The sequence below is a fragment of the Saccopteryx bilineata genome, chromosome 2 (assembly GCF_036850765.1).
Source record: "Saccopteryx bilineata isolate mSacBil1 chromosome 2, mSacBil1_pri_phased_curated, whole genome shotgun sequence".
Taxonomy (NCBI): domain Eukaryota; kingdom Metazoa; phylum Chordata; class Mammalia; order Chiroptera; family Emballonuridae; genus Saccopteryx; species Saccopteryx bilineata.
Window position 1 is genome coordinate 317,941,978 of NC_089491.1, and position 27,447 is coordinate 317,969,424.

The 27,447-nt window shown below is 44.1% G+C and overlaps 1 protein-coding gene across 1 annotated transcript; it reads left to right on the plus strand.

The window, feature by feature from the left end:
* Positions 1-2,998: 2,998 nt before the first annotated feature.
* On the plus strand, positions 2,999-10,373 carry MRPL9 (mitochondrial ribosomal protein L9). Its single transcript, XM_066262115.1, has 7 exons — positions 2,999-3,197; positions 3,392-3,548; positions 4,008-4,132; positions 4,350-4,400; positions 5,874-5,975; positions 6,819-6,902; positions 7,008-10,373. The coding sequence occupies exons 1-7, from the start codon at positions 3,045-3,047 to the stop codon at positions 7,140-7,142; spliced, it is 807 nt and encodes a 268-aa protein (XP_066118212.1). The 5' UTR covers positions 2,999-3,044; the 3' UTR covers positions 7,143-10,373.
* Positions 10,374-27,447: the final 17,074 nt, after the last annotated feature.

The window sequence follows — 27,447 nt, forward strand, 5'->3', positions numbered from 1 at the left end:
AATATTGAAATATAGAAGAGAAGGGCTCTTAGCTTGAATAATTTTTGGCAGAACTTACTTTCTCTAAAACAGAGACTTTTAGCAGAATGAACTTTTCCTAAAAGACTCCCTATTTCTGGCCTTGAGGCTAGTCTCCCAGGCTGTGGCCTTGGGCTAGCTTTGCAGGGTGCAGGTGTTCTCAAAATGTTTCTCCCTGAATTAACCCTATAGATAAACATTGTAAGAAAGCTTGTTTCAATGCTTTGTTTTACTGCTATGCTTCCTCTCCTCCCCATTCCTCAATCAGTATGTAATTTTGCCTTTAAAAGCTAGTCTCAGACTAGTCAGGACTGCATTGATTTAAACAACTTAGGTCTCCCTGGGGTCACACAGCTGGTTAAAGACTTCCTAATTTGGCTAATTGATTGTGTGGCAAGACGTCTGTCTCTTGCTGTTCCAATACAACAATATGCTATGAAGAAAAAAATAGAGCAGGACAAAGGATCAGGAGCGTGAAGGAAACGAGACAGGTTGTAGTGATAAATAGGGTAATCCAAGTAGGCCTCATTGGAAAAATGACTTCATCAAAGACTTGAAGGCAATGAGGGAGTTAACCAAGCCGACACCTGGGGGTAAGAGCACTCCATGCCTACACAACACCCAGTGCAAAACAAAAATCCTAAGGAGAAAGTGTGCCTGGTGTTTTCAAGAAACAGCAGGAGGCCATTGAGGGTAGAGCAGTGTGAGCTATAGGGAGAGGAGAGGGAGATAAGGTCAGAGAGCTATCAGACCAGATTTCATATGATTTGTAGACCATCTTAAAGACTTTAAAGGGGAAAGTTTCAAAGTTTTGGCTGGAAGAGTGACATGATCTGTCTTAGGTTCTTAAAAAGATTCTGACTGATGTAAATAAACTGTAGAGTGTTAAAGGGAGATGTGTCGGGAGACTATTGCAGCAGTCAGCATAGTGTCTTATTCCAGGGTGAAGCACTGGAGGTGCTGGGAAGTGGTCAAATTCTGTAGTTTAAAGGTAGAACCCACAGGATTTCTTGTAGTATGAAAGAAAGAAGTTGAGTCCTAGAACTGAAAGGAGGGAGTTTCCATCAACTGAAACGGGAAAGGCTCTAGGTAAGGCACTTTGAGGCAAGAGGATAGAGATTGGTTTAGTTTGGAGCATGTTAACTTTGAATAGTCTGTTAGACTTCTAAGGGGAAGATGACAACTAAGTAGTTGGATCTTCAAGCCTAGAGTTTAGAAGTCTAGGATAGAGAGAGAAATTTGGAAGCCACTGACATACTATATAATAATAGTACTTTTAAGCCATGAGACTGAATGAGAGCATCAGGAGTATGTATAATGAGAAGAGTAACCATACAAAGACTGAGTCCTGGGGTCACTCTAAGAAGGGAGAAAAGAGAAATCATCAAAAGGAGACTGCAGCCTGACCAGGTGGTGGCACAGTGGATAGAGCGTTGGACTGGGAGGCGGAAGGACCTAGGTTCGAGACCCCGAGGTCACCAGCTTGAGCGCGGGCTCATCTGGCTTGAGCAAAAAGCTCACCAGCTTGGACCCAAGGTTGCTGGCTCCAGCAAGGGGTTACTTGGTCCGCTGAAGGCTCGTGGTCAAGGCACATATGAGAAAGCAATCAATGAACAACTAAGAAGTCGCAACACGCAACGAAAAACTAATGATTGATGCTTCTCATCTTTCTCCGTTCCTGTCTGTCTGTCCCTATCTATCTCTGCCTATGTAAAAAAAAAAAAAAGAGACTGCAGAAAATTGGTGAAATAGGAAAATAACAAAAACAAAACTGATGTTCTAGAAGCTAAATAAAGAAAATATAATTAGGGGGAGGGACAGCTTGTCAAAGGCTGTTTATGGGTCAAATGATATGATGCACAGAGCATTTTTTCCCAAATCTCTGCCAAACAGACTCCATTCATTCCATTTATCTGGTCTTCATTCTAGGACTGAGACCCTCCTCAGAAAGTATTATCTGGGCCTTTCCATAATTTCCTTTTTCTATGGCTTATCTCCCTTATGATTTAGAATATTTTAAATTGTCCCGAGAGGAGGGTTAGAAAATAAACACAGAAAAAGGATGGGACCTGGAGGTCTCATTTCCAAGCTGATGGCTTGCAAGAGCAGCCTGTGCCCCCCCAACATTTGATTTATAGTGCAGAGGGCAAAGCCATTTGCAAAACAAAAAGATCTCTGATATAAAGTCACATTTCTGAGGCAAACCAACAATTCTCCCAAGAGCCCAAAAAACCCTCCACCATGAACAACATTTTAACTTCACAAAACAAAGAGTAAAAAGAAAACAGCCTCCAGTTTCTTCGAGGAACATGGGGGATGGGACAGTGGAAACAATCAACTTCCCAGCTAACATGGAGGTGTGGGTAAGAGCCTAGCCTTTAGCAACTTACGCCTTAAACTGCAAGGATCTTTGTTAGTTTACAGTCTCCCACAGCCAGCCTCTAGCAACCCAATCAAGCGAGGTGGCGGGATGGGTAGCAAGGACCTTGTCAACTTACTGCTAGTCCCCCACACCTCTGTCCCCCAAAAAACTAAACTGCAAGGACTCGGTCAGCTTGCAGCTTGTTTCCCAAATTAAATATTAGCTTAAATACCGCAGTTGTATCGATTAAGAGTTAAATGAGTTCTGGGTTGGCATAGTTTTCCAGAGGAATCCATCCTTTGTGAGATGGCAACCCTCCTCCCTCAGTATCCAGTAGACTGGACAGAAGGGACTGCCAAGAGCAGCACCAAAACCGAGAGGGCGATCGTGTCTTTTCCGTGTCAGTCCACCTAACAGTCATTCCACTGTCAGTAGCGATGGGCGTCCCTCCCTCAAAAAGAAACAGGAAGACGGGAGGTAAACGCTGAATCGGGGAGCGTCATGTCGACTCTGGTCTGCCCGCAGCGACAAGGCGGGGAAGGATTGCTACGGCCCGCGCCTGGGCTCGGCCGAGGAAGCTGCGCCTCTCAGGCGCGCCGCGGGCACCTGGCGGGGGCCTTCCCTGCGCCGGCGCCGCGCCTGCTCTGGTCGTCTCCGCGCCGCGATGATGGCGGCCCCACTTGTGGCTCGGGGTTGTTCTCTGCTGCGGGCGGCCGCTGAGCGGCTGCTGCAAGGAGGAGTCCGGGCGCAGCTCCGGCCACGACTCGAAGGGGGCACCCCAGGCCCGGAGCGCGACTTTAGTCTCTCTCACAGTCGGGTGAGAGCAGGGTCTGGGTTACGGGACCCTTGACCGTGGTGGGGCCGTTTACGCCCGACTCTCGTTTCTGGAGGCGCGCTGAGACGTGGTGGGGTTCCAGCCTGGCATCGCGGGTTCTCCTGGAGGGGCGGGTGGCGCGGGTATGAAGGGGCCTCTCCGTGGAGAACCACTCACCCTCGCTTTTCGGCCTCCAGAGCACGATCATCGTGGAGCGCTGGTGGAAGGTTCCGCTGGCCGGGGAGGGCCGGAAGCCGCGTCTGCACCGGCGGCACCGCGTCTACAAGCTGGTGGAGGACACGAAACACCGGCCCAAAGACAACCTGGAGCTCATCCTCACGCAGTCGGTAGAGGGTAAGGCCCGGCAGAGGTACTTCTATCCGAGACAGGTTCTGTTTGACATCATCTTTTTCCTGCCCTTTCCTACTTTGTGGAAAAGATCAGCTCTCTCTTTGAGAAGAGAAAGCCATACAAGCACTGTGATTATGGTGTTGGTCTCCTGAGTGACCAGTTAAAACAGGGATGCAGGAACATCAGTTAGTGTGTGAGTGCGTGAGGGCAGGAGGCCAGAGGCCTATGTGCCACAGATACTGAAATCCTGTGCTAGGACAGCGCTTCACTTTGTGCAGGGAATTCTAAATCAGGCCAGAAAGAAACTAATTCGAATTCTCTTAAATCTTGGTCCTAGTGAATATTAATATTTCTTTTAGGAAGAATAAGAACTGAGAGAATAAGAGCGCTTCTTTCTTTGATCAGCTTCTCTTTAGGGACTCCTAGCTAGTCCTGACCTATTGTCTCTGTTTGCTTTGGCAGGTCTGGGAGTCAGGGGTGACCTGGTTTCAGTAAAGAAATCTGTGGGCCGGAATCGACTACTTCCTCAAGGACTGGCTGTATATGCATCCCCTGAAAACAAGAAGTTGTTTGAAGAGGAGAAAATAGTGAGCTCAAAGAAAGGCAGAAGGAGGAATAAAACCTTAAGATTTCCCCTAGTAACTTCCATCCTTTTTATCTTTAACTTGAAAATTAAATAGGGACTAGAACAGGAATCTAGAAACCCAGCCTATGTCTCATATTGTAATACTTTATTATTATATACCACAGGCTCACTTTTCTTTCCTTTTTTTTTTTTTTTTCCATCTTTAACTCTTTTTCTAGCAAAGAAAAGAAGGAAAATTAGAAAAGATCCAGACCAAGGCAGGTGAGACGGTGAGTAGAAACATAGAAAGTCTTTATCTATACGAGTCACCAACCTCTTCTTGAGAGGTTCTCTGATTTCCTTGAAGTCTCTTGATTGCAGACACAAAGGGAGGGGGAAAGGGAAGTGTTGTGGCTGCCATGACTGGTATTGAGACCTGGGAAATCCTGGGTGAAGTGCCCTAGCTTACTGAGTGTGGCCCCAACGTGGGCACCAGGGGACCCATGGAAGAGTGAGGTGAAGGCTCTGCCCTGGGGATATTTCCAGGCAACTTGAAGAGAACATAAACACATTCAAAAGCAATCAATAAGCGCAAGACAGTAAATTATAAAAGTAACATGGACCAAAATGGATTAGGGTGATTGGAGAGGGTTTTTTTCCAGATGGGATTAAATGAGACTGTGATATTAGTAGGATTTGGATAGGACATGAAGGCTTTTGAAAGGTATTCGTAAGGGAGAAAAAGTTTAAGAAGATAGTTAAAGCATGTTTTAACATAAAAAGTAGACTAGTATAGCTAAAGCAGAGGACTTGTATAGTATAATATTAAGAAACAATTGGGTGAACAGGGAATTGGGGTAGGATATACAAAACATTAAGTCTGAGGCAGGGGTGGGCAAAGGGGGTGAAAGGGGAATGGAAAGATTTTGCATGGGGGGTACAATGCAGGGGGTTATATTGAGTGGGATACTTGAAACCATGTTAACACAATAAATTAAAAAAAAAACATTGACTCTTCAGCTAGTGAGTTTATACTTTATTCTGCTAAACAAAGAGGAATCATTAATGGGGTAGAGGTGGGATTGAAGAGCCAGAAGTATTGGGTTAAAACAGTCTGTCAAAGTCATTTCATTCTGAGCCTGACCAGGCAGTGGCACAGTGGATAGAGCGTCAGACTGGGATGCGGAAGACCCAGGTTCGAGACCCTAAGTCACCAGCTTGAGCGCGGGCTCATCTGGTTTGAGCAAAAGCCCACCAGCTTGGACCCAAGGTCGCTGGCTCCAGCAAGGGGTTACTCAGTCTGCTGAAGGCCTGCGGTCAAGGCACATATGAGAAAGCAATCAATGAACAACTAAGGTGTTGCAACGTGCAATGAAAAACTAATGATTGATGCTTCTCATCTCTCTCTGTTCCTGTCTACCCCTGTCTATCCCTCTCTCTGACTCACTCTCTATCTCTGTAAAAAAAAAATTAAAAAAAGTCATTTCATTCTGAGATATACCAGTGGCCGCCTGTTTCTCCTTGATTAGCAACAGCCAGGTGTAGGGGTCATTCTTCTCCAAAGTGGCGCAAAAACATCATTCCACAATATCAGCCTTGAGACAAGAATGTTCTCTATCTTTTCCATTGATTTTCTCACTTGTCTTGGCTGTGAGGCAGAAATTATGTCCTATTCTTGAGCTCTTAGACCTTGTGCCTCTTGCTAACATGTTTCCTTTCCTTTGATTACAACCCTAACATATTCAGTTTATAATTCCTCTCAGACCGTGAAGTTTCTGAGAAGCTGTCACCTGGAGGTGGGGATGAAGAACAATGTCAAATGGGAGCTAAACCCTGAAATAGTTGCCCGCCACTTTCTCAAAAATGTGAGTGTTCGCAAACGGTTCCGAGGGTGGAAGCTCCTCTGGGAAGGAAACTCAGGATTGCTCCCTTTGTTAGCACAGGTGTGAGTCCAGCCGGAGCCAGGGAAAGTGTTCTTGATTGGTTCGCAGGGGTGTGCGAGGGAAATGGCTAAGGACTGATGGTGGTGGGCACATAGGATTTGAAGATAGATAAGATGGTATCATTTATTTCATCTTTAGTTAGGGCAGGGGTCCCCAAACTACGGCCCGCGGGCCACATGTGGCCCCCTGAGGCCATTTATCCGGCCCCCACCGCACTTCTGGAAGGGCACCTCTTTCGTTGGTGGTCAGTGAGAGGAGCATAGTTCCCATTGAAATATTGGTCAGTTTGTTGATTTAAATTTACTTGTTCTTTATTTTAAATATTGTATTTGTTCTCGTTTTGTTTTTTTACTTTAAAATAAGATATGTGCAGTGTGCATAGGGATTTGTTCATTGTTTTTTTTATAGTCCGGCCCTCCAACGGTCTGAGAGACAGTGAACTGGCCCTCTGTGTAAAAAGTTTGGGGACCCCTGAGTTAGGGAGAACCTGAGGAAATGTGACTCACTGGAAAATTTTTCTTTTGTGAATGAAGTAATTTTGGTTTCCAGTTCGGTTTCTCTTTGTGAATCCACCTCCTTTCTGAGAAATTAGGACTGAGTTTCTCTGCCACCGTCCCTGGAGGTCTGTGCCCTCCTTTGGGATCAGCCAGGATAAACTCCCCAGTTTTCATCTCTGTATAGGAAATTCTAGAACCCTCTTTTATAAAGTTCCAGACTTTATGAGTGGCAGACACATAAAGAGCTTTTTCTGTGATTTTTCTCCAGCTTGGTGTTGTGGTAGCTCCACATGCATTAAAGTTACCAGAAGAGCCCATCACACGGTGGGGCGAGTATTGGTGTGAGGTGACGGTCAGTGTTTCACATACCTTTTCTGACTGGGTGAAAAGCTGGGGTTGGGTAGTGTTAGCTCTTACCTGCTTCACTGATCTCTGGGGCTTCTTGTTTTGTGTACAGGTAAATGGACTTGACACTGTCAGGGTACCTATGTCTGTGGTGAACTTTGAAAGGCCCAAGGTCAAAAGATACAAGTATTGGTTAGCCCAGCAAGCTGCCAAGGAAATGGCTCCCACCAGCTCCCAGATGACCTGAACCTACTCTTCCTCAAAAGTGGTGAAGCAGAACCTGAGGCACAGTGGGGCGAAGATGAGCCCACTCTGACCAAAGACGGACTTCTAGAGAGCATATGTGGACATCCGACTAAATGGCATATTCATGTTCAGTTTTCCACATTTGCCATCCCCATCTTCAACTTATCACATCAGACTTATTGTGATTGCCCTGTACAAGAAGTTCCAAGCTGTAGATTTCATAAGCTGAATTAATAGACCAAAACAGTCTAGATCCTATTTCCTCTTCCTCCATTGGAATTCACTGGGACAGATGGAAGAGCTGGCCATTGTCTTTAGTACTTGGCTCATCCTTATCATCCAAACTGGACTTTTATGTCTCAAGAAGATATAAAATGGTTGCATTCTTGTTAGGTGTTTACTGCACTTGAGTAGACTGGGGACAGGACATCCACATGGGATGTCCTCTTGAGTTACTGGGGTTTGCCGCTAACAAGGGAAAAAATGCATTTGGCAGGCTACATCCAATAGTTGCTATGGGCAGGTAACTCAAGCTGTTTTGTCTCTGATCTTAAAACTTATTCTCATGAGGTATATTGATAAAGTCATCAACATGAGTAAACACAGTGGGTTCTATTCTTCTAAGGCAATCTGAATAAATTGTTGGGAGAAATGAAGCTAGGAAGAAAAAAGCTGAAAAAGGAAACTTCTGTTTTTTTTCTTGAACCAGGTCCTAAGATTTTGAAAAAAGATACATTGGTTTCCAGACCAGAGTTAAGATGGGGCTGGTCATTAGGTAATTATGGAATAGGTGTCCTGCTTGGTAAGAGATGAGGGAAGTAGTTGTGCATAAGGTCAAGGTCCATTAGTGGGAGAAAGACCCAATTGCTGACAAGTGAATTATGTGAGAGTCATTCAAATATGATGAGAGGTCGTGCAATTCAGGAAGGGTACAGATAGGACCAATGACTTTTGCTATCCTTAATAGAACACCAGAGAGCTTGATTTCTGTCATTGTATTTGAGCCAATTAAGCTACCACTCCAAGACAATCAAGCACTTTGATTCACTTTCATCCCCATGATGCCATCCCAACTGAGAGGTCTGTCATCAGTAGTTGCACTAGTAACTACCCAACCTCATACTTGCCAGAACTCCATAACTCAGTTGTTTGAAATTTGCCATTTCTGTGATTCCTATCCCTACTGTCACTGAAATGGAAAGCTCATTTAACATACCATCTTTCCATACCATCACCATCATGAAGCTTTCTGAAATTAAGCAACTGGAACAACTAATCTGAAAGAATTTAAATACTTGCCAGGGTGAGTTCCTGGTGAAACAGACTGAGTTGGAGATTTGCATGCAGGAAGTTTACTGGGGAGAGTTTTCTGGTCCAATACTTGTGTGGGAGTAAAGGAAACGATTGGGTAGAGGGAGAAGTTGAGCTGATGCAGTCTCAAGAAAGACCTCAGTTCACAAGCTCAAGGATGCAGAGATGTGTATCCTTGGAAACAAATGGCCAGACCAGTATGCCCCCACTAGGAAAGGGGCATGACCTAAGGGGAGGTGACTGACCAGGCAAACCGTTCCCAGAGGGAACTCATATGATAGCTATCGACATACTTGTCAGTCCTGAAGGGAGACTTCTGGGCAGCACACCAGTCTCCACTGCAGGCCATGTCTTGCACTGTTCGGATCTGTTTGCTTCGTAAGTTCTAGAATGATCCCTTTAGGATTCTGATAGGCCTTTTTGCACAGGAAAACTTAAAACATGAAGGTCTGAGACAGACCCAGATAATCCCTACTGCTATAGCTAGGCTTAAGTCAGCAACTGGTACTAGTCTCCCTCCTACACTAGCCATTCTAGGTTCCTACCCACACCCCCTCAACTTGTACTTCTGGTCCAGATGGTTACCTGATAAGGTACCCAGTCAGCATGCCTTTCTCAGGCCATGACTGTTTGCCCATTTATCATCCAAATTAGGCAAAGGAGAAAGAATACACACCTAAGTAGATGTCCTGGATGCCAAATATATTCCCTGTCCACCCTACCTCCTGATTATCAGGGTCAGCTACTCCTGCCAAGATAGTGATTCCTTTCCTCATGTCTTCTTGGTAGTGATCTGAAATAATCTAGTGGCAGCCACACACTGTGTGTCCACTGATAAAAGATATTCCCCTTCTGGGAAACAGGACTTCTAAATCCTCAGAGCCCAGAGTTTGGATAGGAGGCAGTTTCTCCAATCAGGTTACTTGGATTAATGGTAATGGAGAACTACCCTTATGTCCACTCCTTAGCAACAGCACTATAGGATGGCTATTGGTCCAGGCATGTACTGCACCTGGAGGATGGTGACTCATCTTTACAGGATATCATCTCCAAGGTGGTGCCTCAGCTGTGCCTTCAACAGGCTGTTCCATCGCCCTAGGTCCCTGGTTGGCAAACTGCGGCTCTTGAGCCCCTTGAGTGTGGCTCTTCCACAAAATACCACGTACGGGCACTACCTCGATAAGGAATGTACGTACCCATATAGTTTGTTTAAAAAGTTTGGCTCTCAAAAGAAACTTCAATCATTGTACTGTTGATATTTGGCTCTGTTGTCTAATGAGTTTGCCGACCACTGCCCTAGGTACTATGGTATGTGATCAGACTAGTGGATTGCACGGTTGTATAACCAGTGCTGTCCCTCCTTGCTATAATGTGGGTCTCTTGATACAGTAGTGTTGTACAAGGTCTCAAGCCAATGGATCAAATATTCTGTAAGCCCTTGGATGGTAGTGCTGAATAAGGCTCTGCAGACCAGAAAGGCAAACTCATACCCATAAAATATATGAATTCCTGTCAAGATGGAACATTGTCTCTTCCAAGGTAGGAAGGATTTAATATAATCAACTCACCACCAAGTGACTGGATGGTTTCCTTGAAGAAATAGTGGCGAAACAGGGACTTAGTGTTGGTCTCTGTTGCTGGCAATTTGGACATTTGCAGTAGCTATAGCTAGATCAGCTTTAGTGAGTCCTTGATGTTGGGTTCATGCATGGTTTCCACTATTGCTTCATTCACATGCTCGTTTTGCCATCCTTGGGGTGCCCATGACAGTGACTGGCTAATACCAACTGGCTAAGTCATTCAGTCTACTTGGTTTGGTGTCTTTTCTGTGGTGGATGTCCTCTTGTGGGCATTAATATGCAGTATAAAGATCATACAGTTTGTATCCATTCTTAGGTAAATTAAATGCCTTTTCCTCAGACTTCCTTGTCTTCAGCCTTCCAGTTTTTCTTCTAACAGGCTTCTGATCAACCAGCAGAACCGTTGCCCATAAGTCCGCATTCTTTCTTCAGGCAGCTGCACTCTACCCACTGGGAAGATTTCTGCTCACTGCTGTCTTTCAGGGCCACTTCTAAGTGGGGCCATAGTACTCCACAGTCTATTTTCAGCTTACTTCCACCTGAGACAACACGTACATTAACCAAGCCCAGCCTTTTTCCTCTTTTCTCATCTGGTCATAAGGGACTCCCTCTGCTCCCTGTGGTGATTGATGTGAACTGAAAGAGAAGCTTCAGTGCAACAGTGCTGGGTGCCAGCTGGCTTTTGTCTTCTCGCACTGCTTGTGCCCAATTCTGTATGTATCACTTTCGTCTTATGAAGGACTATGGAGGAACCCATTCAACCTTATGACTTGTGGTTCTGACAGAACCCAGATTATAATATGCATTTCTGGTTATCTGAGCACTTTATGTCCCATGGGCAAGCATTTCTCAACTAGGACTCAGTAGCATGACAGCAGCAATCTTTTGAAAGGTATATATAGTACTCTTTCAGATAGCATGGCCTTGTTCTAGAACCAGTGGGGTCGTGTGTGACTTCCTATTGAGGCTTGCCATAAACAGTATGTGACATCTTTTCCCGTCACCGACACTAATACAATAGGTGTACCATTGTACCACAGTCAGGACCTGCTACAGAGCCTTTTCTTGCTCTATGTCCCACCAAAGTTGGCAATCTTTTGTGTCACTAATATATGTGTCAGCACAGTATACCCAAGTGTTGAATATGCTATCTGTAGACTCCAGAGAGATTTACCAGGCATTGAGTTCCCTCAGTAGTGAGATAAAAAATTTATTTTGGAGAGAATGTTGTGGCATGTTAAAAGCACTGGACTTCTAAAAACTTGACTGAATATTTGTAGGATTTATTTACCACCATTTCAAGAATGTTTATACTACCAAGACTTCCAATGTACTTGCCATTTCTTGCTCATCCTGTGCAATGATGTCATTAAGACAGTAATGTGGCCCTGGCCAGTTGGCTTAGTGGTAGGGTGTCGGCCCAGCATGTAGAAGTCCTGGGGTAGACCATCTGCTTCTTCACCCCTCCCCCTTCTCTCTCTCTCTCTCTCTCTCTCTCTCTCTCTTCCCCTTCTGCAGCCATGGCTCCAATGATTGAAGCTAGTTGGCCCTGGGCACTGAGGATGGCTCCATGGCCTTGCCTCAGGTGCTAAAATAGCTCTGTTGTCCAGCAATGGAGCAGAGGCCCCAGATGGGCAGAGCATCTCCTGGTAAGGGGCTAGCCTGGTGGATCACGGTCAGGGTGCATGTGGGAGTCTGTCTCTTTGCCTCTCCACCTCTCACTTAATTTAAAAAAAAATAAAGACAGTAATGTGATATTTTATGGAAAGTTCACATGATCCAGTTGTCTTCAGACTATATTGTGACCGACGGTGAGAGAGTTTACATGGTCCAGGCACAAGACTTTAAATGTATATTACTGTTTATCTCAATAGTGCAAGCACATTTTTTATAATCCTTCTTATAACAATGGAAAGGAATATATTATATTACTCAGATTAATGGCCACCAACTATGTACCTGAGGTTTTGTTAATCTGCTCCAGCAAAGATACCACATTTGGTACAACTGAAACTACCTGTTGACTGAGACTGTCATGATCCAAAATCATTTTCCAGGAACTGTCTGGTTTTAGTAGGGGCCAGACAGGTGAATTGAGTGATGGGCAACACCATCCCTGCATCCTTTAGGGCCTAAATGGCCACTAATTTGACAAACTGAACTATCTTGGAATGAGATTGTAGATGTGGTTTCAGGAACTTCATGTTGGCCTTCTTTGGGATGATATAATTTTTTGTTGTTGTTTAGAAAGGAAGAGAGAGAGAGAGAAACATTGATTTGCTGTTCCACTTAGTTGTACTTCTTGTATGTCCTCTGACTGGGGATTGAACCTACAACCTTTGTGTATCAGGACAACGCTTTAACCAACTGAGCTACCCAGTCAGGGCCTCGGTATGATATCTCTTAACCTATCATGGTTAATGTAGTTCTGACAACTATTAAATATGTCCATTTCTTTTTTTTTTTTTTTAAGATTTTATTTATTGGTTTTAGAGAGACGAGAGAGAAAAAGAGGGGGAGGAGCAGGAAGCATCAACTCCCATAGGTGCTTTGACTTGGCAAGCCTGTGGTTTCAAACCAGCAACCTCATTCCAGGTCGATGCTCCATCCTCTGCATCACCACAGGTCAGGCAGAAATATGTCCAATTCAATGATCCATAAGGACCCAGTAAAATGACCACTAGGTGGATCTGTGAACCCAGGAGACCCACTGAGAGCCACATCTGGGCCTGAAATACATTTGTTATCTTGCCCCAAACACTACCAGTCTAACAAGTGGCCATGATGATGCTTCAGATTACTGAGTGTCAAAATGTCAAATAGGACCCTATCTAACATTTCTTGAAATGGTTGAATAGTACTCTTTCTGAAATGTATATTATGCAAATAAATGATCGTAAGTCCTTCTGGGATAGGACTGAGGGAATTATTACCTATAAAGTTGTCACAGTATTTCAGGGTCCTTTCTCCTAGGGACCTAAACTTCTTCATTCTTCTGTTGTTTCCAGCTAAAAACTGGCTCAGGAAGAAAGACTTCAACTTCTGCCTATAAATCATAGCTAAGGAAATTGCCCTCCCACTGTAAGCAACTATAAAACCAGACAGAATTGTAACAGAAATGTTTACAGATATTGAAAAGCAGGCAGTACAGAACTTTACTAACTGAAAAAGGGAAACAAATGTGGTGATCACCTTAGTTTATTGCCTTGAGGTGGCTTCCTGCACTGTGCCACAGGGAGCATTGCAGGAGGGCAAACCCAAATAAAGCCAAACGTCTCAATGACTGGAGAAAAAGGATTAGAGTTGGTGGAGGGTAAATTGGATAGGAATTGAGAATTAGAATACTAGAGAGAGTTTTGAAGAACTGAAGATGGGTTCCCTCAAACTGGGGGGATAGGGAACCTCTAGAAAGCAGTAGGACAAGCAATTCCTAAAGCTTACACAAGAAGATGGGAATGTTTGGCCTTAGATGGTGCGTGGATATAGCATCGATCTTGAATGCTGAGGTTGCTAGTTCAAAACCATGGGCTTGCCCGGTCAAGACACATACAAAAAGCAATGAGCAACTAAAATGAAACAACTATACTTCTCACTACCCCTTGCCCCTCTATCCTCTCTCTGTAAAATTAATAAATAAAATCTTTAAAAAAAAAAAGATGGGAATGTGTTCCTGAAAACCAGTGTGGATAGATCTTATAATACATGGAGTATCAAATAGGGTCCTCCAAGGAACTCAGTAGTAGTGGACATTAGAATATGAACTACTATATACCCTGGCTGAATAGCTCGGGTTGGTTAGAGCTGTCATCCTAATATGCAAATGTTGCTGGTTCAGTCCCCAGTCAAGGTAAATACAGAAACAGATCGGTATCTCTCTCCTTCTCTCTCTCTCTCTCTCTCTCTCCTTTCCTCTCTCCTAAAATCAATCAATTAAAAACAAACAAACAAAAAAAGAATACAGACTCTTTTACAAACCTTGAAAGCAAGCCTCAGAAGTATGAATGTGATACCAAGTATGCCAGAACCAAGCCCAACACTCATTAAAGAAATGTGCCTGACCTGTGGTGGCAGAGTGGATAAAGCCTCAACTTGGAATGCTAAGGTCACTGGTTTGAGACATGTGGCTGCCCAGTCAAGGCACATATATATGAGCAGCAACTACTACAAGTTGATGCTTTCTTGCTCCTCCCTGCATCCACCACAGCCTTTCTTTCTCCATCTCATCTCACTAAAATCAATAAAGTCTTTTTTTTTTTTCATTTTAATGTGTGAAAGAAAGGGGAACAGACAGAGGAAGGGAGAGAGATAAGAAGCATCAACTCTTATGTGCAGCACCTTGGTTGTTCATTGATTGCTTTCTCATACATGCTTTGATTGGAGGACTACAGCTGAGCCAGTGACCCCTTGCTCAAGCCAGCAACCTTGGGCTTCAGGCCAGTGACCATGGAGTCATGTCTATGATCCCATGCTCAAGCCAGCAATCCTGCACTCAAGCTGGTAAGCCCGCACTCAAGCCAGCAAACCTGGGGTTTCGAACCTGGGTCCTCAGCATCCTAGGCCAACACTCTATCCACTGTACCACCACCTGATCAGACAAATAAAATCTTGAAAAAAAGAGGCCATGGCTGATTTGCTCAGTGAATACAGTGTCATCCCAGCATATGGCTGTCCCAGTTTCGATTTCTGGTCAGGGCACACAAGAGAAGCGGCCATCTGCTTCTCTCCCCCTCCTGCCCTACTTTCTCTTTCTCTTCCCCTCCCACAGCCAGTGGCTTGATTGGTTTGAGGGTCAGCCCCAGGTGCTGAGAATAGTTCAGTTGGTCCCAGGTGCTGAGGGTCAGCCTCAGGTGCTAAAAATAGCTTGATTGATTCCAGCATTGGCTCCAAACAGGGGTTGCTGGGTGGATCCTGGTAGGAATGCATGCAGGAATCTGTTTCATTATCTCTCCTCTTCCCACTTGAAAAGAAAAGAGCGTCGGCCTAGCGTGCGGAGGACCCGGGTTCGATTCCCGGCCAGGGCACATAGGAGAAGCGCCCATTTGCTTCTCCACCCCTCCGCCGTGCCTTCCTCTCTGTCTCTCTCTTCCCCTCCCGCAGCTGAGGCTCCATTGGAGCAAAGATGGCCCGGGCGCTGGGGATGGCTCTGTGGCCTCTGCCCCAGGCGCTAGAGTGGCTCTGGTCGCAACATGGCGACGCCCAGGATGGGCAGAGCATCGCCCCCTGGTGGGCAGAGCGTCGCCCCCTGGTGGGCGTGCCGGGTGGATCCCGGTCGGGCGCATGCGAGAGTCTGTCTGACTGTCTCTCCCTGTTTCCAGCTTCAGAAAAATGCAAAAAAAAAAAAAAAAAGAAAAAGAAAAGAGCTTGACTAGAGGGTAGTGGAGTGGAGATAGTGTTGGACTGGGATGCATAGGACCAGGTTCAAAACCTAGAGGTCACTGGCTTGAGCGTGGGCTCATCCAGCTAGAGCATGGGCTCACCAGCTTGAATGTGGGATCACAGAAATGATCCCATGGTCACTGGCTTAAGCCCAAAGGTTGCTGACTTGAAGCCCAAGGTTGCTGGCATGAGCCCAAGGTCACTGGCTTGAGCAAGGGGTCACTTGCTCTGCTGTAGCACCCTGGTCAAGGCATATATGAGAAAGCAATGAACAACTAAGGAGCCACAATGAAGAATTAGTGCTTCTCACCTCTCTCCCTTCCTGCCTGTCTGTTCCTATCTGTCCCTCTCTCTGTCTCTCTCTGTCTCTGTCACTAAATAAAGAGAAAGAAAGGCCCTGGCCGGTTGGCTCAGTGGTAGAGCATTGGTCTGGCGTGCAGGAGTCCCGGGTTCGATTCCAGGCCAGGGCACACAGGAGAAGCGCCCATTTGCTTCTCCACCCCTCCTCCTCTCTATCTCTCTCTTCCCCTCCCGCAGCCAAGGCTCCATTGGAGCAAAGTTGGCCCGGGCGCTGAGGATGGCTCCATGTCCTCTGCCTCAGGCACTAGAATGGCTCTGGTCGCAACAGAGCAACACCCTAGATGGGCAGAGCATCACCCCCTGGTGGGTATGCTGGGTTGATCCCGATCAGACGCATGTGGGAGTCTGTCTGACTGCTTTCCCATTTCCAACTTCAGAAATATACAAAAAAAAAGAAATAGAAAGAGAAAGAAAGAAAGAAGAGAAAGAAAGAAAGAAAGAAAGAAAGAAAGAAAGAAAGAAAGAAAGAGAGAAAGAGAGAAAGAAAGAGGGAAAACCTAACCATGCAGTGGCACGGTGGATAGAGCGTTGGCCTGAGAAGCAGAGGACCCAGGTTCGAAACACCAAAGGTCACTAGCTTGAGTGTTGGCTCATCCAGCTTGAGCATGCAGTTGCTGTCTTGAGTGTGGAATCATAGATATGACCCCATGGTTGCTGGCTTGAGCAAGGGGTCACTGGCACAGCGGTAGCCCCCTGGTCAAGGCACATATAAGAAAGCAATGAAAAAAAAAAAAGAAAGCAATGAATGAACAACTAAAGTGCCACAATGAAGAATTGATGCTTTTCATTCTTCTCCTTTCCTGTCTGTCCCTATCTGTCCCTCTCTGACTCTCTCACTAAATAAAAAAAAAAGAAAAAAGTCTAAAATCAGTCATCTGAAGTCTCATCTCAAGAACTCAGGAAAAAATAGAGCAAACTAAATCCAAAGCAAGCATGAGCAAGGAAAGAAATAAAGACAAGAAAAAGAACAGAGGACCGGGAAAATGGCAACAGAGTAGGTGGACGATATAACTCCCACTTCCCAGAACCAAAGTGGATTACAACTTAACTTAGGAACAATCATCATGAAAAACCAACTTTGGACTAAATAAACTAAGAGGAATCTATAACCAAACATCACTGAAGAAGCCACACAAGAGACTCGTAGGAAGGACAGAGACCCAGAAAGGGCTGCCTTGCTCCCAGGAGTGACAGGCAGCCTGGAAGATCTCTCACAGCAGGATGGGTTGTCTGGAGAATTGTGGGTCCTCAGCCCCAGGACTGGACCAGAACCCCAGCCTGGAGCCCAAAGACTAGAGGAGGCGTACAGACAGTATTTAGCTGAAAGAAGAGCCAGGTGACTGTTTGCAAGAGGGAGACAAAACTCTCAGACACAGGTTCCGTCTTAAAGGGACTGTGCAGAAAATCTCATTCACAGCCACTTACCTGGGACTCCAGAAGCAGGGAACACTAAGAAGACTGGAGTTACGAGAGGAAAGTGTAGTCATGGGGTCACAGGGAGAGACTGTGGGGACAGCGACCCTGACCCCTGTACTGGGTCATTTCCCAAACCTAAAGTGGCCATTTTTCCTGGGAGAACCAAGCCAGCAAAGGGAAGCAATTACCCTGCCCACCAGAGGCTCTCCTGCTCTAGTCAGTGCAAAGAGATGCTTAGAAGCAGGAGGCACATCAGGGATACAGGTTTTGAGTGCTGAGGTCTGGCATACACCACACCCCCAAACTGCTGAGTAACCTCCAAAGGGAGGGAGGGCCTGGCTTTGGTGGCAGCTGCAGTGCTCGGCCTGCACGGTAGTGGGGATGGAGCCCAGCAGGGCAGCCTCTGCAGCGTGGGCAGAGGGCAGAGCCTGGCAGACAATGCATCATCGGCAAGGGGAAGAGCCTGGAGAGGCCTCCTGCGGCCCGTGGGGGGAAAAGCCTGGTGGCCCACACAATGATGGCAAGGAGAGGTGTCCCCGTGCGCCCACAGGGTAAAGCCCAGAGAGGCAAGAAGTCCCTTGCACCTGTGGGGAAGCCTGGAGGGGTGCCCAAGCTGTGGCCTGTGAGCCCACGTGCCCAGCAGTGTCGGTGCCCAAGAGCCTGAGGAGGCTGTGAGAGTGGGGGTCAGGTGGAAAGAGCACACCTTGGGAACAGAGAAGCCACACACACACAGGCCAAGAGTAGATAAAAGCCAGCCTAGTAGTTCAGCTGATCTTTATAATGACATCAGGGACCAGCAGAGGCAGCCACAAATTCTGGATCGCTTGTAGCTCCAAGAAGGTTGCTAAAGGCCAGTCATAAGCAGTGACCCCCACTAGTCTGTGCCAGGTTCCAGCCAGGGAGGTCTAGGGCTGGTACATCCAGTGGCCAGATACGAAGAGCATCAGCCCAGGACCTAACAACCCTAGTTAGAGTGGTATCTTAAGGAAAGGCTCCTCACACCTGACCCAGCTAAGACATAGAAAATGCTGACATAAATAGCAAAAAGAGCAGTGCAGCAGAGAAGTAGCCCACAGTGGATTACAAATAACAGCTGAGGCCAACAGAAGAAGATCTAGAAACAACACCACTGGAAGCTAGAGGCAGACAACACCAACCCTATACTCAGCTAGCTACACAAACAACACATCCAAAGGAGCAGTCTATACAGAGACAAAATGGGAGGGCAGAAATGCAATTCAAATGAATCAACAAGAGAAATCCCCAGAAAAAGAACTGAATGAGATAGAAATAGCCAAGATATCATATGCAGAGTTTAGAATAATAATTGTTAGGATGCTCAAGGATCTTAGAGCAACAATAGATGGACATAACAAGCACCTAAGCAAAGAGATAGTAAACATAAAAAAGAACATGGAAATCATAAAAAAAGAATCAGACAGAAATGACAAATGCAATATCAGAAATGAAGACTACACTAGAAGAAATTAAAAGCAGATTGGATGAAGCAGAGGACCGAATCAGTGATTTAGAGAACAAGATAAGTGAAAGCACGGAAAGAGAACAGCAAAAATAAAAGAGGATCAAAAAGTCTGAGGAAACTCTATGAGAGCTCTGTGATAACATGAAGAGAAACAACATCTGTATCATAGGGGTTCCTGAAAGAGAAAACAAGTGATAGAGAACCTGATTGAAGAAATCATAACTGAAAACTTCCCTAAATTGATGAAGGAAAAAGTCACACAAGTTCAAGAAGCTCAGAGAATCCCAGTAAAGAGGAACTCCAAGAGACCTATACCAAGACACATTATAGTTAAAATACCAAAGCTAAGACATAAATAAAGAATACTAAAAGCCGCAAAATAAAAGCAGTCAATCACCTACAAAGGAGCCCCTGTAAGGATGACATCTGACTTTTCAACAGAAACATGTGAGGCCAGAAGGGAATGGCAAGAAATATTCAAAGAAATGCTAAACAAGAGCCTATAACCAAGACTCCTTTATCCAGCAAAGCCATTGTTTAAAATTGAAGGAGAAATAAAAAGCTTCCCAGACCAAAAAAAAAAAAAAAAAAAAAAACCCTCAAGGAATTCATTACAACCGAACCAATGCTGCAAGAAATGTTAAGGGGGCCTGTTGTAAATGAAGAAAGAGAGAAAAAAAATCCAGTAAAAGAGGAATGTAGATTTAAAGAAAAAAAATGGCAATAAACAACTACTTATCAACAATAACCTTAAATGTAAATAGATTAAATGCTCCAATCAAAAGACATAGGGTAACTGAATGGATAAGAAAACAGGACCCGTACATATGTTGTCTACAAGAGACCCACCTCAAAACAAAAGATACACATAGACAAAGTACAGCGATGGAAAAAAAATATTTTATGCAAATAGGAAAGGAAAAAAAAAAAAACAGGGGTAGCAATACTTATATCTGACAAAATAGACTTTAAAACAAAGGCTATAGTAAGGGATAAATAAGGTCACTACATAATGATAAAGGGAGCAATCCAATAGAAGGATATAACCATTGTAAATATCTATGCACCTAATATAAGAGCACCTAAATATATAAAGCAGATTTTGATGGACAAAAAGGGCAAGATCAACAGCAATACTATAATAGAAGGGGATTTTAATACTCAACTAACATCACTGAATAGATCCTCAAGAAAGAAAATTAACAAAGAAACGGCCTTAAAGGACACACTAGATCAACCTGATTTAATAGATATCTTCAGAACCTTTCACCCTAAAGCAGCACATTCTTTTTAAGTGCTCATGGTACATTCTCTAGGATAGACCATATTTTAGGACCCAAAATGAGTCTTAATAAATTTAAGATTGAAATCATATCAAGTATCTTCTCTGATCACAATGACATGAAACTAGAAATCAACTACAATAGAAAAACTGAAAAACGTTAAAACACTTAGAAACTAAATAGCATGTTATTAAATAACAAATGGGTTAACAATGAGATCAAGGAAAAAAAATTGAAAATTTCCTTGAAACAAATGAAAATGAACATACAACAACTCAAAATTTATGGGACACAGCAAAAGCAGTCCTGAGAAGGAAGTTCATAGCATTACAGGCATACCTTAAGAAGCAAGAAAAAGCTCAAACAACTTAACCCTGCATCTAAAAGAACTAGAAAAAGAAGAGCAAGTAAAGCCCAGAGGAAGTAGAAGGAAGGAAATAATAAAGATCAGAGCAGAAATAAGTGACATAGAGGCTAAAAAAACAATACAGAAGATCAATGAAACCAAGAGCTGGTTCTTAGAAAAGGTAAACAAGATCAATGAAACTTGAATCAGACTCACCAAGAAAAAAAGATAGAGGACTCAAATAAATAAAATTAGAAATGAGAATGGAGAAGTAACAACTGACACAGCAGAAATACAAGGGATTGTAAGAAAATACTATGAAGAACTGTATGCCAAAAAATTAGACAACCTAGGTGAAATGAACAAATTCCTTGAAACATAAAATCTTTCAAAAATCAATCTGGAAGAAACAGAAAACCTAAACAGACCGATTACAACAAATGAGATTAAAACAGTTATCAAAACACTCCCAAAAAACAAAAGCCCTGGGCCAGATGGCTTCACAGGTGAATTCTACCAAATATTCAAAGAAGAACTAGCTCCTATCCTTCTCAAGCTATTTCAAAAAAGTCAAGAGGAGGGAAGACTTCCAAGATACTTGATAAGATTTCAATCTCCTTTATGTGCGAGCATAATCCTTATTCCAAAATCAGGCAAAGACAATACAAAGAAAGAAAACTATAGGTCAATATCCCTGATGAATTTAGATGCTAAAATTCTCAACAAAATATTAGCAAACTGGACCCAGCAATACATGAAAAAAATCATACATCATGATCAAGTGGGATATATTCTGGTGAGGCAAGGGTGGTACAATATTCACAAATCAATCAATGTGATTCATCATATAAACAAAAGAAAGGAGGCCCTGGCCGGTTGGCTCAGCGGTAGAACGTCAGCCTGGCATGCGGGGGACCCGGGTTCGATTCCCGGCCAGGGCACACAGGAGAAGTGCCCATTTGCTTCTCCACCCCCCACCCCCTCCTTCCTCTCTGTCTCTCTTCCCCTCCCGCAGCCAAGGCTCCATTGGAGCAAAGATGGCCCGGGCGCTGGGGATGGCTCCTTGGCCTCTGCCCCAGGCGCTAGAGTGGCTCTGGTCATGGCAAAGCGATGCCCGGAGGGGCAGAGCATCGCCCCCTGGTGGGCAGAGCGTCGCCCCTGGTGGGCGTGCCAGGTGGATCCCGGTCGGGCACATGCGGGAGTCTGTCTGTCTCTCCCTGTTTCCAGCTTCAGAAAAATACAAAAAAAATAAATAAACAAAAGAAAGGAGAAAAATCACATGATATTATCAATAGATGCATAAAAAGCATTTGATACAATCCAGCACCCGGCCTGACCTGTGGTGGCGCAGTGGGTAAAGCGTCGACCTGGAAATGCTGAGGTCGCCGGTTCGAAACCCTGGGCTTGCCTGGTCAAGGCACATATGGAAGTTGATGCTTCCAGCTCCTCCCCCCCTTCTTCTCTCTCTCTGTCTCTCCTCTCTCTGTCTCTGTCTCTCTCTCTCTCTCTCTCCCTCTCCTCTCGAAAATGAATAAATAAAAAAAATAAAAATAAAAACTCCTTAAAATCCAGCACCCATTCATGATTAAAACTCTCAGCAAAGTAGGAATTCAAGGAACATACCTCAACATGATAAAGGCCATCTATGACAAACCCACAGCCAGCATTATAATCCATGGGCATAAATTAAAAGCAATCCTCTTCAGATCAGGAACAAGGCAGGGGTGCCCCCTTTCACCACTCTTATTCAACATAGTTCTGGAAGTCATAGCCACAGCAATCAGACAAGAAGAAAAAATAAAAGGCATCCAAATTGAAAAAGAAGAAGTAAAACTATCATTATTTGCTGATGATATTATACTGTACATAGAAAACCCTAAAGTCTCAGTCAAAAAACTACTGGACCTGATAAATAAATTCAGCAAGGTGGCAGGATATAAAATTAATACTCAGAAATCAGAGGCATTTTTATATACCAACAATGTATTGTCTGAAAGAGAAATTAAGAAAACAATCCCCTTCACTATTGCAACAAAAAAATTAAAGTACCTAGAAGTAAATTTAACCAAGGAGATTTAAGACATGTACTTGGAAAATTATAAAACATTGATAAAAGAAATCAAGAAAGATAAAACAAGTGGAAGCATATACCATGTTCATGGGTAGAAATAATAAACATCATTAAAATATCTGTATTACCCAAAGCAATTTATAAATTCAATGTAATTCCTATTAAAATAGCAATGGCATACTTCAGAGATATAGAACAAATATTCCAAAAATTTATATGGAACCAAAAAAGAACACAAATAGTCTCAGCAATCTTGAAAAAGAAGAATAAAGTGGGAGGTATCACACTTCCTGATATCAAGTTATACTACAAAATCATTGTACTCAAAACAGCTTGGTACTGGTATAAGAACAGGCATATAGATCAATGGAACAGAACAGAGAACCCAGAAATAAACCCACACCTTTATAGACAATTGATATTTGACAAAAATGGTAAGAGCATACAATGGAGTAAAGACAGTCTCTTTAACAAATAGTGTTGGGAAAATTGAACATCTACCTGCTAAAAAATGAAACTAGACCACCAACTTACACCATTCACAAAAATAAACTCAAAATGGATAAAAGACTTAAATGTAAGTCATTAAACCATAAGCATCTAGAAGAAAACATAGTCAATAAGCTTTCCAACATCTCTTGCAGCAATATATTTGCTGATTTATCTCTACGGGCAAGTGAATAAAGGACAGGATAAACAAATGGGACTATATCAAAATAAAAAGCTTTTGCACAGCTAAAGACAATATGAACAAAATAAAAAGAGAAACCACACATGGGAGAACATATTCAACAATACATCTGATAAGGGGTTAATAACCAATATATAAAGAACTAGTAAAACTCAACACTAGGAAGATAAACAATCCAATCAAAAAATGGGCAAAAATGGGCCTGACCTGTGGTGGCACAGTGGATCAAGCATCGACCTGGAACGCTGAGGTCGCCGGTTCAAAATCCTGGGCTTGCCCAGTCAAGGCACATATGGGAGTTGATACTTCCTGCTCCTCCCCCCTTTCTCTCTCTCTCTCTCTCTCTCTCTCTCTCTTCTCTAAAATGAATAAACAAATAAAAAAATTTTAAAAAATGGGCTAAAGAAATAGACACTTCTCCAAAGAGGACATACAGATGGCCAATAGGCAGATGAAAAAAATGCTCAACATCACTAATCATTAGAGAAATGCAAATTAAAACCACAAGGAGATACCACCTCACACCAGTCAGAATGGCGTTCATTAACAAAACAACACAAAATAGTAAGTGCTGACAGGATGTGGAGAAAAGGAAACCCTCCTGCACTGCTGGGGGGAATGCAGACTGGTGCAGCCACTGTGGAAAACAGTATGGAGATTCCTCAAAAAATTAAAAATCGAACTGCCTTTTGACCTAGCCATTCCACTTTTAGGAATATATCCTAAGAATACCAACTCACTGATTTAAAGGAAGAAATGCACCCCCATGTTTACTGCAGCATTGTTTACAATAGCCAAGACTAGAAACAGCCCAAGTATCATCAGTGGACCAGTGGATTAAAAAGCAATGGTACATATACACAATGGAATACTATGCGGCTGTGAAAAAGAAGGAAATCTTACCTTTTGCAACAACATGGAAGGACCTGGAAACTATTATGCTAAATGAAATAAGCCAGGCAGAGAAAGAAAAATATCATATGACCTCACTCATTTGAGGAATCCAATGAACAATGTGAACTGAGGAGCGGAATACAGATAGAGGCAGGATCAAAGGGACCAGAGGGAAAGGGGATGAGAGGATAGGATCAGAGAAGGGAATGAGATTGGTGAAATTATATATACAGTGTTATAGAGAGCAGAAAAGCAAATCCTGGAGGGAAGGGGGGAGGGCGTGGGTGGGAGGGGGAAAGGGGGAGGTTGAGGGGAACACAGGTGTAGGGTGGATGTACTTGGTGGGACACTTTAATCTTTGTAAGCACAATAAATTAAAATAAATTTTAAAAAATGAAGTGTCTGACCATTAAAAATCTTAAAAAAAAAAAAAAAAAAAAAAAGAACAGAAAGCAATGAAATTTATAAAAGAAAACGATGGCAAAAAATCAATGAAACAGCCCTGGCCGGTTGGCTCAGTGGTAGAGCATCGGCCTGGCATGCGGGGGACCCAGGTTCGATTCCCGGCCAGGGCACATAGGAGAAGCGCCCATTTGCTTCTCCACCCCCCCTCCTTCCTCTCTGTCTCTCTCTTCCCCTCCCGCAGCCAAGGCTCCATTGGAGCAGGGAAGGCCCGGGCGCTAGGGATGGCTCCTTAGCCTCTGCCCCAGGCGCTAGAGTGGCTCTGGTGGCAGCGGAGCGACGCCCTGGAGGGGCAGAGCATCACCCCCTGGTGGGCAGAGCATTGCCCCTGGTGGGCGTGCCGGGTGGGTCCCGGTCGGGCACATGCGGGAGTCTGTCTGTCTCTCCCCATTTCCAGCTTCAGAAAAATGAAAAAAAAAAGAAAAAAATAAAAGTCAAAACAAAACAAAACAAAACTGTACTATAATTATATATGCATTTATCTTTACTCCCTAAGGAAAGAGTATGTTTTCTTCCCAAAACTCTGCATCCTGAATACATAATATGCTTTAATATTTGTTGAATAAATGAATCAATAGGTGAATGAATAAATGAATGAATAATCAACCTTACAAGATTTCTTTTTTTTCCAACACATTTAAGAAGGAGACAGCTAGCCTGACCAGGTGGTGGCGCAGTGGATAGAGCGTCGGACTGGAATGTGGAGGACCCAGGTTCGAAACCCTGAGGTCACCAGCTTGAGCATGGGCTCATCTGGCTTGAGCAAAAAGCTCACCAGCTTGGACCCTAGGTCGCTGGCTCGAGCAAGGGGTTACTTGGTCTGCTGAAGGCCCACAGTCAAGGCACATATGAGAAAGCAATCAATGAACAACTAAGGTGTCGCAACGAAAAACTGATGATTGATGCTTCTCATCTCTCTCCGTTCCTGTCTGTCTGTCCCTATCTCTTCTTCTCTCTCTCTGTCCATGAAAAAAAAAAAGAGAGAGAGAGAGACAGTTAAGGAACTCATGAAGCAGCACCATCAGAGACAAGGCCCTGGATTTGATAACTTGAGAAGAAACTTACTATTACAGGAATCTGTAAATTTGTGAATAGTTTCCCATGCCTCACCCTGTTTTTCTTCCTCCTGCTTACTTTCCACAGAGGCTGGAACAGGCATTCCCCAAGTGGTATGTCAGTTCTGGGCCACGGCCAGGAGAGGGCAGTAGAGGCCTGCCCAGCTAGAAGGAAGAGCCCTGTTTTCTAGATGCTGCTTTTCCTTTCCACCCTGAACAGCGAAAGAGACAGAAGCAATCCTTTCTTTTTCTTAAGTTTTTTTTTTTCTAAACGTTTTCAGAAACTCTTATTTTTTTAATATATTGATTTTAGAGAGAGAGAGGACAGGAGAGACAGACAAAAACATCAGTCTGCTCCTGCATGTGCCCCTCCAAGAATCGAACTCACAACGAGGCAATCCTTACTGCACGCTGGCCTCGGAGTGATGCACAAGACTGACAAGGCCTGCTCTCACTGGAGCTCACATTCTAGGAGCCACAGATGATGAGAAAATGAGCAAACAAGACGATATCAGACAGTGACAGTTTTTGTATAAAACAAAACAGTAATATCACAGATAATAATGGGGACTTATATTAAATATTGCTTAAATGTCTGGGAGAGGCTACTTCAGCTGGAACTGAGGGGAGGCTCTGAGAAAGTGACAAGAAGCTACCTAGGATACTGGTAGCTGGCTAAATACTCAATTTCCCAGCCCCCCTTTAAGAGGGGGCCATGTACACAGTTCTGGCAAACAAGAAGTTAGTGAATGTTGGCAGAATGGGGAGAGGGAAGCTTTTCCTTTTCCTTAAAAAGAAGGACAAGCATCACTGGCAGAGTCCGTTCCTGGTCCTCCTGCTCCTCCTTGGCCACAAGGGAAAGAAGAAACTGCAAAGAGACAGGCACTGAACCAACACCAGCAGCCCCCACCTCCAGACTTGCTGTAAGAAAAGCAAGGCCTAATCACTTAACAGTTTTGTCTTCCCTTCCATGTGGAGTCGCCCAACTTGCACCACCAGCCCTGTGAAGATCTGGGGAAGAGAAATCCAGGCAGAGTTCAGAGATTCTAAAGTGAGAACAACCTAGCATGTTCTGAGAGAGATGGAGGAGGTTTTACAAAGTTTTGTAGCACCTTGAAAGTCATCTGGGTTTATTCTAAGTGCACGGAAGACTCCTGAAGGGTCTGACCGAGGTTCCTTAAGAATCAGTCTAGCTCTGACATGGAGAATGAGTCGGGGATGCAGGTGGGCAGACACTGCTTTGGGGCCGACTTAGCCGTTCCCACTCTTCTTTTCTCTTGCCACCTTTTGTCTTAGATGCTAGAGGAGTTAAAATTTCACTTTCTTGGTCTCTGTTGCACTTGGAGTGAACCACAGGACCCTGTGAGACAACAGGTGCAGAGGATTTTCAGAAAACTTTTCTTTCCCAATAAAAAGGGTTGAACTCAGCCTGTGTGGCTGTCCTTCCTCCTCCCCACTTGGAGTACAGAAATGCGGCCTCTTGGGACTGAGGCCACAGGCAAGGCTGGCAGTCAAAGATGGAAGCCTGGTCTAGGACCTGTCCACATCATTAAATCTTTAAATCATCCTAACTGCCAGACTGATTATTAGGTGAGAAAAATAACCCCTATTTGCATAAAACACTATAAATTGGGTTTTCTGTTATATGCAGCTAAATACATTCTCAACTTACATAGTGGACTGAGAGTCAGCAAAGAGACCAGCTAAGATGTGAGTGAAGCTATGCAGGCGAGGGGAGATGGTGGCTCAGACCATGGCAATACAGTAGTCTTCCTGCCTCTTTTTTTTTTTTTTTTTTAAGTGAGAGGAGGGGGGATAGAGAGAAAGACTCCCGCATGTGCCCTGACCTGGATCCACACACCAACCTGGTCTGGGGACCCACGCTTGAGCCAACCAAGCTATCCTCAGCCTCTGACGCTGCTAATGCTTGGAACAACTGAGCTACTGGGTATGAGAGGGGAAGAAAGAAGGGCAGAGG

Excerpts from the sequence above, each read along its gene's own strand:
- MRPL9 (XM_066262115.1), top strand. The coding sequence starts at position 3,045 with ATGATGGCGGCCCCACTTGTGGCTCGGGGTTGTTCTCTGCTGCGGGCG. Across the intron at positions 4,401-5,873 it reads AGACCAAGGCAGGTGAGACG|ACCGTGAAGTTTCTGAGAAG; the intron begins GTGAGTAGAAAC and ends AATTCCTCTCAG. Across the intron at positions 6,903-7,007 it reads AGTATTGGTGTGAGGTGACG|GTAAATGGACTTGACACTGT; the intron begins GTCAGTGTTTCA and ends TTTTGTGTACAG.